The following is a 13974-nucleotide window of genomic DNA, read 5'->3' as shown; positions in this document are numbered from 1 at the left end:
ATCCGGCCCACATCTGGCACATGTGGCATGATGATCTGGCCCACATGCTGCACTGAATTATGGTCCTTGTGTGGGCCGCTTCTGTTTGCCAGATCTGAGCCACAAGCAGGCCACAGCAATGCCACATGTCAGCCAAGAGCAAAGAAATAAACCTAAACTGGACCTTATCTGAGCCACAAAATCTGTGTTTATTAAATATAGAGTCATCTATATTTTATAAATAAGCCTGTTATCAAGCAGAATCACTGAAGGAAAGAAGAGAACAGAAAAAGAGAACTACAACTGACTTCAGCCACAGCCTTAGATGAAATCAACTGAAGATAAAAGAACTAGAAGACATTAAATCTCTCAAGATCTGATTAAATATCTCCACAAACAGTATTACCAGCTTCACTTATTACTAACCAGTTTAGCTTTATTTATGTTACACTGTAAAATGTAATTAGTTGAATTTACTTAGAAAGCTTAATTAAACTGTTGGGTTTACATAAAAAACATAAGGAAACTGATTGCCTTAAATTTAGCAAGTAAGTTAACTCATCATTTTGAACTGATAAAACTAACTACCACATAGTAAAGAGTACTTAGAAATCTTGAGGATTCATAATTCAATTTTACAAATTACTAAAAAATAAAAATTGCTTAAAGTACTTTAACAGCAGGTGTTCGTCACTAATATTCAATAGTCACATGATTAATTAATTATCTTGATTGAATAGTCTTGTTTCGGTCTTGGAAGGTCAGGTCTCAACCATACCTCTGGTCTTGAATGGTCTTGGTTTTGGAGGTCTGGTCTTCATTTCTGAAATGAACACAAAGATGTGTAAATGTGTAATATTAACACATTACAGCTGTTCTTGTCTGCACAGATTGTGTTGGATGCTGTGAACAAATACACAGGTTGTGTTAATTTTAAAACTACACATAATATGTGTAAAACAATTGAATTCTTCCAGCACATTTTTATATTGACACAAAATGTGTAAACTAGAGTGTTGCACATAATATGTGTCATTTTTCTACACATTTCTTCTTAAAGTGCACATTATTCAACAATAAAACAGGAGATTTTATTCTTGTTTTTATTGCTTTATGTTATGTAGGCGGCTACACGCCATTGTAAACCATCGTCAGTGGTTTAATCAAAATATAGTAAATATATTCTCCCGGTTAATAAACGAGGCTGCAGAGTTGTGCTACGGCCATCACTTCTAAATGCTGTTTCTTTTCTGAGAAATACAGTTTTTCCATCGGTTTGGTGTGTCAAATCTAACAGTAAATACTACAGTACCCATGAGCCGTATTGACCGTTACTATGGTGACGACACCAGCTAAAACTACCCGAGGACCCACCGCCGATTCGCTTTTAATGATATCCTCATCTTTTCTCAACACATAAACATGAAAGTGTGCTTGATAATTTAACAATACGATGTTATGACCATTTTTAATAAGACTGTCCTCCTCCGAAAAACAACCCCATAGGTCATCAAATGACCTTTGACTGCGATGAGAGGAAGAAGTGATCTTGAGCGTCGTAGTCCAGGGCTGCGTTTAGCCCCGACAAAATGTTGCAAAACATCTTGGTTACGTATGTAACCTTAGTTCCCTGAATAGGGAACGAGACGCTGCGTCAGTCGCTATGGGAACGCCTCTGTGTGATGTCGTCGTGAAGCACGTATGAAATCTGTCCAATAGGGAGACGGAACGTCATAGGCGGGTGACGTCACTGACCAGGAACTATAAAGCCTACCCGAAAACACACTCATTCAGCTTCTAAATTCTGAAGCAAGGCGCTTACAGGCATGCCGGGAGTATGGCAGGGCGACGCAGCGTCTTGTTCCTTATTAAGGGAACTAAGGTTACATACGTAACCGAGACGTTCCCTTTCAAGGGAACTCGTGCTGCGTCAGTCGCTATTGGAACGACAATCCCAACGTAGCCATAAGAGCAAGTGACCGTTCGTGTGAAGCTGGGGCGCACAACTCACAGTAACACCTGCGCCCCAGGAGTGGAGCCGAGGTCTAACTCATAAAACCTCACGAATGTGTGCGGTGAGGACCAGCCTGCCGCATCACAAACATCCTGTAGGGACACCCCTGAAATAAAAGCCTTGGAAGCATCCATACTCCTCGTAGAGTGGGCTCAAACAGCCAAAGGTGAAGGCTGACCAGCCGACTCATAGGCAAGTGAGATGGCCTTGACCACCCACTTGTTCATCCTCTGCTTGGATGCAGGGTAACCTTTTCTTGGTGACCCGAAACACACAAAGAGTTGATCAGACTTTCTCCACATGGCAGCTCTGTGGACATAAGCATCCAGTGCTCTAACTGGGCACAGCAGATTAAGCTTTTCCTGGTCCGACGTCATAAATGGAGGAGGACAGAAGGCCTGCAGCACAATAGGTCTCACAGTATTAGTGAGAACCTTTGGAATGTATCCCGGTCTTGGATGCAAGAAAGCCTTGACCATACCAGGCGCAAATTCTAGGCATGATGGAGATACTGAGAGTGCTTGAATGTCTCCAATTCTCTTGAGAGACGTGATAGCAAGGAGAAACACTGTTTTGAGTGTGAGAAATTTCTCAGGAACCTCTTCGATAGGCTCGAAGGGGGCCACAGAAAGGCCTTGTACTACAACGGCCAAATCCCAAGCCAGTACTCTCGTGCGAACTGCAGGTCTAAGCCTCAAAGTGCCACGGAGGAAACAAGTTATAAGCGGGTGTCTCCCCAAAGATACTCCACTTAAAGGAGCGTGGTAGGCAGCTAAGGCCACCACGTACACCTTCATAATCCTGCCTCTATAACCAAAACTAGAAAGTATCCCCATACCTCCTCCAACACATAAACAGCGAGAAAACCAGTTTATTTCCCTAAAGGAATATTATGATAGATAAACCACATGGGAGCATCCCAATGGTCAAACCAAATCTACACTAATCTTATTATGACTGAGTGGCGGTGTCTAGAAAAACACAGAGAAGAGTTAACAGTTTCAGTAAGTGTACATGTAATAATGGCTATAAAATAAAACATTTATATTTTCAGCCTCTTGAGGGCAGCAGAAAACAACTGTTGTGTTGTGCTCTGACAAAATGAATGCATCAAACAATTAGAAAAATAAGTTTAAATAATCATGTTCAAATGGTACTTTCTCACTGATCAGTTCTCATTAACGTTGTTCAGTTATTGATAAAGGAAACATTAGGCTTCAGACTCATCCAGTTTTACTAACAATACAACCATTAAAACTGTCCACCCACACTGTCAGAGACAATTACACTTTCTATACATAACTTATAGTCTGCCAGGATAAAAAAACAGGAGAGTCCAGATATACAGGAAAAAAAGAAAATCACAATACAGGTAATTTGTAGTTGCAGAAAAAAGCTGACCATTGATTCATTCAGGAAAGAGCAAATACTGTTTTTTTCTGTTCTATCAGCTCCATCTGTTGGTGCTTCTAATAAACAACATTTAAAAGTCAAATGAATGTAGAATCTAAATGTTATTTCATGTTTCATTTTCTCTGCAGGTCAGGAGGGAAGGTAAAACTGGAAGATCGTGTTGTGTGTTTTCAGTAATGACAGGACTGTGTATTGACACAATGACAGCAGGAATGTTTGAGATATAATTCAGGGAAGTGTTTCACTTGAGGATCAGAACGAAAACATCAATGAAAGGAAGCTTACCTCTCATACTCACGTAAGTTTGAGAACATTTTCTTATTTCATTTTTTGCTGTTCATCTCACCTGTAGCTAAAAACAAAATAAGACTAAGTAACATTCAACTCATCTCTATAATATATAAAAGCAAGAATATTATTTTTATAATTCAAAGCAGTATCATGAACCATACTACAAAAAATGTCCAAACTGATTCTTAGTATATTCACAATAACAAACCAAATGAAATAAACCTTTTTTTTTTGTAGATCACAGAAGGATGTATTTTTCTATAAGACACTATTAATTATATCTCTTTAATACATCTTTAAATAACTGTCTAACCAAAATTATATTCTTACCCAATTATAGTAATAAAATTATTTTCTTTTTGTACATCATATAATATATGTAATACATATAAATGTGTTTTTGACCCTATTATAACGGTATAATTAATAGCCGAGAAAATTAAGACTGTCAGTTTTAACTACAGATTTTCTAATATAATATTCCTTAATTTTCCATAAATAAATAAAATGTAATAAATAAGCACTGGCCAACAGCTTTTGAAGTCTGAACAGCAACAAGAAGCAGATTGGGAAATAGACTGAAATCTATTACAGGAACTTGTACATCAATACACTACAAACTAAGGCTTGTATTTGTTAAAACATTTTAGATTTAGGAGCAACAAGGCCTTGAGTCAGTGTAGGGGAGGATAATACTGTCATAAAACATTTGGCAAAATGAAAAACTTAAAAAAGACAAACCATCCATTCCTAGAAATCTGACAGACAGAAAAATAATCATTATTTTGACTGATCAGGAAATAATGATTTAGATTTGGTAAATAATTTGCAGTTTTAATTTAACACAAAATAATTCATAAAGAATACAAAATACATTTAATATTGTCAAACACAACATGAAGAAAGAGCACTTGAGGTACAGAATTGTTAAGGCAGTAACATAGAGACCATTCGGGTGTTTTTGTGGGCGGAGCCAACCTGGTGGCAGAAAATAAAGTTCTGCAGTAGCAGTCAATGGAAACCATGAAATAAACAGAAAAAACAAAGATAATGTTAAGTTTATAGCTCACAATTATTCTGCCTTTTTCCCCCCGCAGAATTGTGAGCTTATATCCCGCAATTCGGAAAATTGATACAAACTCACAATTGCGAGTTATAAAGTATGAACTGGGAGAAAGAAATCAGAATTCTGAAAAGAATGTTATAGGTTTAAATATCATCCATGTAACATGTTATAAGTATAAATATTTCAAGCTGTAATTGTCAGGCTAATACATCGTGCCCCCTATCTATTGTTTACATCAAATTCATGCTTTAATAGCACACTAATCATCACAGGTTTCATCAGTCCAATCTGTCTGTTTAATGGCTTGCAACCATAAAAGTTTATGTTTGGCTTCAAAGGGCATCTTTGACGACGCTATTTTATCAAGATCATCTTTTTTTGCATTCCATCCAAAGGCAAAGGACATTTTTTCTCTTATTCCACGGATTTTGCTCATTTTCCTCCACTTGTTACCACTGTTTTTCTGCCACCACAATGCACACACAGCTGAAGTGATTAACTGTAACATCTGCTCCCAAATGGTCTATTGACAGCTCATTGGACCTTTAACTTCAAGAAATGCTCGTTTCAGCATTTCATAATCTTATTCAGAAAGAACAATCAGTGCATACAGCAAGAATATAAAAGCACAAAACAGTCATAAGCACCAGACACAGTGAACAAGCTGTAGAAATACAACTAATATTTAAAGTCACAAAAGTGTGAATGTGAAAATTGAAACTTTTAGACCTGACCTGTTTGTGTAACTGTTCTATCTCCTTCAGTCTTGACAGAAAAGAAAGATTGATTTCTTTTTCTCTGAATTAAGAAATATTTAATCACTCCTACTACTATTACTGCTGCTACTACTGATAATGCTACAGCTACTACAATGTAAACCCAGGCCGATGATGTCCCCACATTGTCTGCTCCTTTTTCTTCTCCTTGGTCTCTTTGGTCATGTGATTTGTTTCCTTCTGCTGTTGATCCTGCAACAAGTTTGAAAGAAAACATTAACTCACTGTGATAAACTGGAAAAGCCTGCAACTAGTGAACTTTTTTTTTTTACACACCGTTGATGCGCAGCTGTACAGTCCTCTGTTCAGATGAGTGTGAGATGAGGCAGCTGAACTCTCCTGCATCATCATGAGTGAGATTGTTGAGTTTGAAGGAGAAGTTTCCTCTTAGATACTCTTCAAGGAAAGTTTCAGCTCTGTTCTTGTACCGTTGGTCCTGTAACTCTACTGAAACTTGACCCTCGACTATATCATACACATTCTTGCTGCCATTGTGTCTCCAGCTCACATTAATGTCTTGAAGTTTATGATCATGTTCAGTGGATGAACACAGCAGGACAACAGAACCACCAATAAAACCCTCTACTGGGACCTGCAGAGACACTGAAATGACAGAAACTTTTAAACACACAGTCAGTGTCATGAATTCATTTTTCAAATGTGTTGTTCAGATTCTTACCTTTGTTTACCAGCACTGCAAACACACAGATGAAACAGCATCTGTAGAAAGAGAAAAAAAAAAACTTCCTTTAAAACTTTCTTTAACTTCCTTTATCTCCCAGTAGAGCATGACATTGGCACCAGGCTTGTTTGAGATGAATGAATTCTGCACAGAACCAATCACCGGTGATCATTGTGAGTTACATGCCATTTAGAAATGCTGTCTGACTTGCTGTGATGTCACACTAATGTAGTAAAATACTCCAGCCCGGTGGGCACAGTTTTTAGAGACAGCAGCCACATTTGCTGTTTACCAGCTACACAAACTAAAAGAATAATGAGAAATCACTCACTGCTGATTAGTATATTTTTATATCGTGATCATTGCTGAAGCTTATATCACAGTATACATTATTATCACATTATTGAATTAAGATACAAAACCTAAGTATTGTCCTCCTAACAGGTTACAATAACTTTTTTCTAATAAGAAAAATAATATTTACAGTGGGTACGGAAAGTATTCAGACCCCCTTAAATTTTTCACTCTTTGTTATATTGCAGCCATTTGCTAAAATCATTTAAGTTCATTTTTTTCCTCATTAATGTACACACAGCACCCCATATTGACAGAAAAACACAGAATTGTTGACATTTTTGCAGATTTATTAAAAAAGAAAAACTGAAATATCACATGGTCCTAAGTATTCAGACCCTTTGCTGTGACACTCATATATTTAACTCAGGTGCTGTCCATTTCTTCTGATCATCCTTGAGATGGTTCTACACCTTCATTTGAGTCCAGCTGTGTTTGATTATTCTGATTGGACTTGATTAGGAAAGCCACACACCTGTCTATATAAGACCTTACAGCTCACAGTGCATGTCAGAGCAAATGAGAATCATGAGGTCAAAGGAACTGCCTGAAGAGCTCAGAGACAGAATTGTGGCAAGGCACAGATCTGGCCAAGGTTACAAAAACAATTCTGCTGCACTTAAGGTTCCTAAGAGCACAGTGGCCTCCATAATACTTAAATGGAAGACGTTTGGGACGACCAGAACCCTTCCTAGAGCTGGCCGTCTGGCCAAACTGAGCTATCGGGGGAGAAGAGCCTTGGTGAGAGAGGTAAAGAAGAACCCAAAGATCACTGTGGCTGAGCTCCAGAGATGCAGTCGGGAGATGGGAGAAAGTTGTAGAAAGTCAACCATCACTGCAGCCCTCCACCAGTCGGGGCTTTATGGCAGAGTGGCCCGACGGAAGCCTCTCCTCAGCGCAAGACACATGAAAGCCCGCATGGAGTTTGCTAAAAAAACACCTGAAGGACTCCAAGATGGTGAGAAATAAGATTCTCTGGTCTGATGAGACCAAGATAGAGCTTTTTGGCCTTAATTCTAAGCGGTATGTGTGGAGAAAACCAGGCACTGCTCATCACCTGTCCAATACAGTCCCAACAGTGAAGCATGGTGGTGGCAGCATCATGCTGTGGGGGTGTTTTTCAGCTGCAGGGACAGGACGACTGTTTGCAATCGAGGGAAAGATGAATGCGGCCAAGTACAGGGATATCCTGGACGAAAACCTTCTCCAGAGTGCTCAGGACCTCAGACTGGGCCGAAGGTTTACCTTCCAACAAGACAATGACCCTAAGCACACAGCTAAAATAACGAAGGAGTGGCTTTACAACAACTCCGTGACTGTTCTTGAATGGCCCAGCCAGAGCCCTGACTTAAACCCAATTGAGCATCTCTGGAGAGACCTAAAAATGGCTGTCCACCAACGTTTACCATCCAACCTGACAGAACTGGAGAGGATCTGCAAGGAGGAATGGCAGAGGATCCCCAAATCCAGGTGTGAAAAACTTGTTGCATCTTTCCCAAAAAGACTCATGGCTGTATTAGATCAAAAGGGTGCTTCTACTAAATACTGAGCAAAGGGTCTGAATACTTAGGACCATGTGATATTTCAGTTTTTCTTTTTTAATCTGCAAAAATGTCAACAATTCTGTGTTTTTCTGTCAATATGGGGTGCTGTGTGTACATTAATGAGGAAAAAAAATGAACTTAAATGATTTTAGCAAATGGCTGCAATACAACACAGAGTGAAAAATTTAAGGGGGTCTGAATACTTTCCGTACCCACTGTAAATACAATAAAACAATACACAAAAATGTAAACAGTAAACAGATGTTTGAAATAGATGAAACTGCAAAAGAACTATAAAGAACAATAGATCATATTTTAGTTAACATTTCCATTAGTTAACATTAATCCATTAACTAATATTAAAGGGATCATGACATGAGAAATCAAATTTGTCTTTTGACATAAGAGGTCTTTGTACCATTAAAACACCTTTCAAGTTTCACAGCTTAAAACTTCCTCCTCATAAATAAAGAATTTTTTTTTATCAAGCTCTAAATAAACAGCTGGTTTGATGTTGGGTGACCTGTGACATCACACAGCAAATACATTTGCATACGCCTGCCTCAAGAGCAAGACATTGACAAATAGTTTTACATCATTGCACCATAGACCGCAAATACTGGCATTCAGTCACTTAGTGGCTGACATTTGCCTACACTGGATGTGAGCGTCACATCAAGTCAAGTTATTATAGTCACTGAAGCTGTCTACACTGGATACAGTTTACAGATACATGTTCAGTTTCTGACATACTCCACACTCGAGTCGGCTGACAACAGAACAAACAGAAGAGTGAAGGAATGTTTGCTTTGACGTAGGGGTGTGCGATATGATGATTTTTGATTGTGAACGAGTAAAATGTCTCCACGATCTGCTTTTGAAGTATCGTGCTAGAGTGCATTCTATCGGTTCTGGCGCCTCCGTCCCAACATACTGTACAACACAACTTACAGTAAGTAACAAGTGGATTGGATTGCGCCGGAGGATTATATGTTTGTTCAGAGCATTCTGTTTTGTAAACGAAGCACAGAGTAATGGAGAGCTTATAAAGAAACTTTTCTTGAAAGTAGGCATGAGATGGTATCAAATTTTCATGTTTCAATAATTGTTGAAGCTTTTATCACGGTATATGGTATTATCCTGATATTGCAGTAAGTTTCAAAAAAAATTTTTTTTTTTTTTTTAAATTCTCTTAAAAAGAACTGAACATCTAAATACAATAAAACATTACACAAAAAAGTATAAAGTAAAAAATGTTTCAAACAGATTAAAGTTCAAAAGAATTATAAAGAACATTAGGTAACTATACAATAAGGTCTCATTAGTTAACATTAGTTAATGCATTAACTAACTAACAATGAGCAATAGCTAGATTTGTTACATTAATTATTCTTTGATAATGTTAGTTAAAAAAAAAATACAACTGATACAAAGTTGAAAGAAACATTAACTATGATTAATAATAAATGCTTTAAAAGTATTTTCAATTGTCAGTTTAACTAAAGAATTAACTAATGTTAACTAATGGAGCCTTATTGTAAAGTGTTACCGAACAATAATAAAGAATCAGAACATTTTCAGTCAATATCTACAGCATGTTGTACTCCAGGTAAAAATGTTTAAGTTTGAAAATAAATAGCCTATAAAGTCTTTAAAGGGTTAGTTCACCCAAAAATGAAATGTCATTAAGTACTTACCCTCATGCTGTCCCAAACCCGTAAGACCTTTGTTTGTCCTCAGAACACAAATTAAGATATTTTTGATGAAATCCGAGGGTATCTGATCCACACATAAGCAGCAATGACACTGCATCTTTTGAGGTCCAAAAGGGTATTAAAAGACACCGATAAAATGGTCAACATGACTACAGTAGTTCAACATTAATGTTATGAAGCAACAAGAATACTTTTTGTGCGCCAAAAAAACAAAATGACGACTTTATTCGGGGTTGCTGCACATTTTTTAAAGTCCAATCTAAGGCTTTTTAAGACCTTTTTAAGACCTGAAGAAAAATAAAAATTAATACTGTACATTAGGGGTGTGCAACATTGGCAAAAAAATTTCTCTCAATATTTTTAAAGTCATTTCAAAAGCAATATTTGCCACCTTAAATTGATTTCCAGGGGCATTTTTACCTACAAAATGGCATTTTTTCTAAACTTATCAGATGTATGCATCACCTTTTATGTCGAATTCTAACATTCAAATCAAATTCTATTACACTAATAGCACAGCATAGGGCTGTTATTACCAATCGAATGAAATCATTATCAACAAAATCCATCTTTGCAATGCAGAGGTGACACAGAAGCGGCATGAGAAGTGGCATTAATATATTTACACAGCATTTACAATTTGTCTACATAAATTTAATTCAATATTTAAATATGAAATTATTTTAACTTTTAAATTAAAATGTAATGTAAAAGTAGGGGGCAAAGTTGGGAGCATGAAATCTGAAATCTAATGAAAAATCTAATCTGAAGGCCACATGAAGTTTGGAGGTCTGTAGCTATTGACTCTGCAGAAAGTTGGCGGCTTCTGCGCACTGCGCACTGTGCGCCTCAGCATGCGCTGACGCCGCTCTGTGATTTAACGTGGCCTACCACTTCGTGGCTGAGTTGCTGTTGTTCCCAATTGCTTCCACTTTATGATACCACTAACAGTTGACCATGGAATATTTAGTAGTGAGTAAATTTCATGAATGGACTTATTGCACAGGTGGCAACCTATCACGGTACCACGCTTGAATTCACCGAGCTCCTGAGAGCGACCCATTCTTTCACAAATGTTTGTAGAAGCAGTCTGCATGCCTAGTGCTTGATTTTATACACCTGTGGCCATGGAAGTGATTGGAACACCTGGATTCAGTGATTTGGAGGGGTGTCCCAATACTTTTGGCAATATAGTGTATATATAAAAAACATTTCTGTCTGTTGCACGGAGACTGTTCTGCTGTTCTTCATTTTGAAATTTTCGTTGGCGAAATGAAGAAAAAACAAACAATATCGACAATATTGTGTCTAAAATGTAACTCACAATGTTAACATTGTTCAATTAACTGTTGTATAAAATAAATATAACATTTGCAATCGTTCTGATTTGGGGAAAACGGCACTCTTACTCGTGTGATATTGTAGCCTATAACTACATCATATCATATGATATATATCATTATAAGACAAAATCTCATCGGGGGAAAAATGCCCATGTATCTTGAATTTTGAGGACATATAATATACATCATGCAGTGAAAGCGTGAGTGTCAGCTCGCACATTGTTAAAACATACAATTACGATATCATCATAGACAATACTTATCACACACCCCTACACAAATAAACAATAAACTTACAATGGTCACTGAACTGACAGTTACCCATTTTCTTCTGCTCTCTTCCTTTCACGTGCAGGAGACAGTAGTCTACGTTATATCAAAGTCCCTTTAAGATATTTTATTTCACTCGGTGGCCATCTTTGAAACGCCTCTCGGGCATTCAAGTGCAGCTCGTATCTCTTTAAATGTGGAAACATCAAATTCTCCAAAGCTGTTTGCCAAGCTTTCGATTAAATTTCATATTTGAAATCACCAATGAAATCTGACAACAACTGTTTTGTAAATTTTGTTTTTAAACGCTTGAATCATGACAAAAAACTGTATTTTTCAGGCTGGATCAAGCGAATGCGCATGCGCAATCCTAAATGCGCGTCCCTTGCGTCTCATTTCAGAGGCTCGCATCTGACTGTTTCTATAGGAACCAGAGCTTCTAACTGCCCACCTTATTTAGAAGGCGGGACTTATTCCGCCATATTGCGCACTGCACTTTATCCCATTCAAAAACAATACGAGTGACATGTTTTGTGTTATTATATAGTCTTTGGTTATATGCTGTTGTAAATGCTGCGAGCCCCGCGAAATGTCACGTGAACAAGCAAATCCACAAAGAAAAATAAAATAAAAAAATAATATGTACGCTAATTAGATAGTTTTAATTTGGTAAATGATTTAGATATTTCTAAGTCAAACTGTCATCTAAAATTTAAGATCTTTCATAAGTAAAAATAAGACTTTAAGGATCCGCAGGAACCCAAAACACTGCTTCATGAAGCTTCAGAGCTTTACGAATCTTTTGTTTCGAATCAGTGGTTCGGAGCGCCAAAGTCATGTAATATCAGAAAACGAGGCTTTGTTACATCCTAAGTCTTTTGAAATTTTAGTGGTTCACATGACTTTGGCAGTTTGATACACGCTCCAAACCAATGATTCGAAACAAAAGATTTATAAAGCTACACGAACAGAGACACTCATTGTATATTATTGGGAAACCCGTCACGGCAATTATCCACCTCTTCTTTGTTTTGCTTGGGAACTAATGTTTGCTCAGAGCCAAAGTTTACACAACTGTGTTCTCTGGAATCCTCTCAAGTGAAGGACCTCTACATTCCGACTGGTTGCCTCCGAACCGCGTCACAGCTCATTACCATATAGTTGACCTGACTTCAACTCTCCTCGACGCCCACACCGTCAAGACGCACCGCGCTGCTGCTCGCCGGAGTTCACCGCCAGCTCACATTGAAAATTAATGACTTTCTGATACTTTGACGCTCTCGCCGGCGGCGGTGTGAACGCACAGTAAGAGAATGACACAGAAAATATTGTTGAATAAAGTCCTTATTTTTGTTTTGTTTTTGCGCACAAAAAGTATTCTCTTCGCTTCATAACATTAAGGTTGAACCACTGCATTCATGTCGACTGTTTTAATGATGTCTTTAGTACCTTTCTGGACCTTGACAGTAGCGGTTAAATTGCTGTCTATTGAGGAGTCAAAAAGCTCTTGGATTTCATCAAAAATATCTTAATTTGTGTTCTGAAGATGAACGAAGGTCTTACGGGCGTGAAACGACATGAGGGTGAGTACTTAATGACAGAATTTTCATTTTTGGGTGAACTAACCCTTTAATATTTTATATTGGATGTTGCATCATCATCTTGTCACTCATCTTCCCCTACTGGTGAAAACTTTAATATCTTGAATGCACTGTAAGTTTAGGCCAATCAAATGACTTCTAAATAAAACTAAACACCTGCACCGCGACACAAAAAAAATTGACATTAATATGCTAATGCTAACTGCTAATAATTGCATCAAAAAACAGTTAGACATTTTCCTGCAGATATTAATCATTAATTGATCAATCAATCCATGTGTAATGTATTAATGACGTGCAAAGAGTTTTCCTGTTAATTCTGTCTTAAATAAATCAAATTAGGACCAAAACAAACCAGGCCAAATGTAAATACGAGCGAGCATCTTGTTATTGTACGAATTGCCGAAGTTCCAGGGAACGATGCATTTTGTAAAAACAGAATTTCATTCAAAAATCATAAACATACCCGATGATCATGGTGTCCCGATATAATTCATATGTATTAATATTTCTGAAATACTACTTTTTCCGACAACAGATGCGGAAATGTGGACCCCGAGCGATCTTTTCTTCTTATGTAGATTTACTGCCGGGTTGCAAACCAACTAGAAAAATGAACAGCGACTCCTGCAGTGCTGGAGTGTGATGAAGATTTTCGGCCAGTGTGGGCTACTTTTGTGTCCATTTCCTTTTTTAACCACGGCGAGAAAAAAATATAAAGAGCGGTTGTTGTATTTTTAAATGCTATTTTGAATACCAAAATTTAAATTAGACCCGTACACACAAAATTCATGCACAAAATAAAATACTGACTTCTTTTCAGTTTATTACGTAAAAATTTTAAATGGACAGAAAAAATGTCAATGTAAATTAGAAATAATGTTTCTCCCACACTTTCGAGAGCCATATCTCTGGAGCCATATTGG

General features: G+C 37.5%; 1 protein-coding gene across 1 annotated transcript; it reads right to left on the bottom strand.

The window, feature by feature from the left end:
- Positions 1-4500: 4500 nt before the first annotated feature.
- LOC127520008 (uncharacterized) lies at positions 4501-13700 on the bottom strand. The gene is made up of 4 exons (XM_051907727.1): positions 13515-13700; positions 6219-6259; positions 5816-6142; positions 4501-5731 (listed from the first exon to the last, which is right to left on the bottom strand). Exons 1-4 carry the CDS (start codon positions 13523-13525, stop codon positions 5487-5489), a joined length of 624 nt encoding a protein of 207 aa, XP_051763687.1. The 5' UTR covers positions 13526-13700; the 3' UTR covers positions 4501-5486.
- Positions 13701-13974: the final 274 nt, after the last annotated feature.

The sequence above is a fragment of the Ctenopharyngodon idella genome, chromosome 10 (genome assembly GCF_019924925.1).
Source record: "Ctenopharyngodon idella isolate HZGC_01 chromosome 10, HZGC01, whole genome shotgun sequence".
Taxonomy (NCBI): Eukaryota; Metazoa; Chordata; class Actinopteri; order Cypriniformes; family Xenocyprididae; genus Ctenopharyngodon; species Ctenopharyngodon idella.
The sequence above is the reverse complement of the archived record's forward strand: the minus strand, read 5'-3'. Positions and strand labels throughout refer to the sequence as shown.

Bases quoted from the DNA above. Each gene is read 5' to 3' on its own strand.
- LOC127520008 (XM_051907727.1), bottom strand. The intron at 6,143-6,218 runs GTAAGAATCTGA...CTGTCATTTCAG, and splicing joins TGCAGTGCTGGTAAACAAAG to TGTCTCTGCAGGTCCCAGTA. The intron at 5,732-5,815 runs GTGTGTAAAAAA...AACTTGTTGCAG, and splicing joins TGTACAGCTGCGCATCAACG to GATCAACAGCAGAAGGAAAC.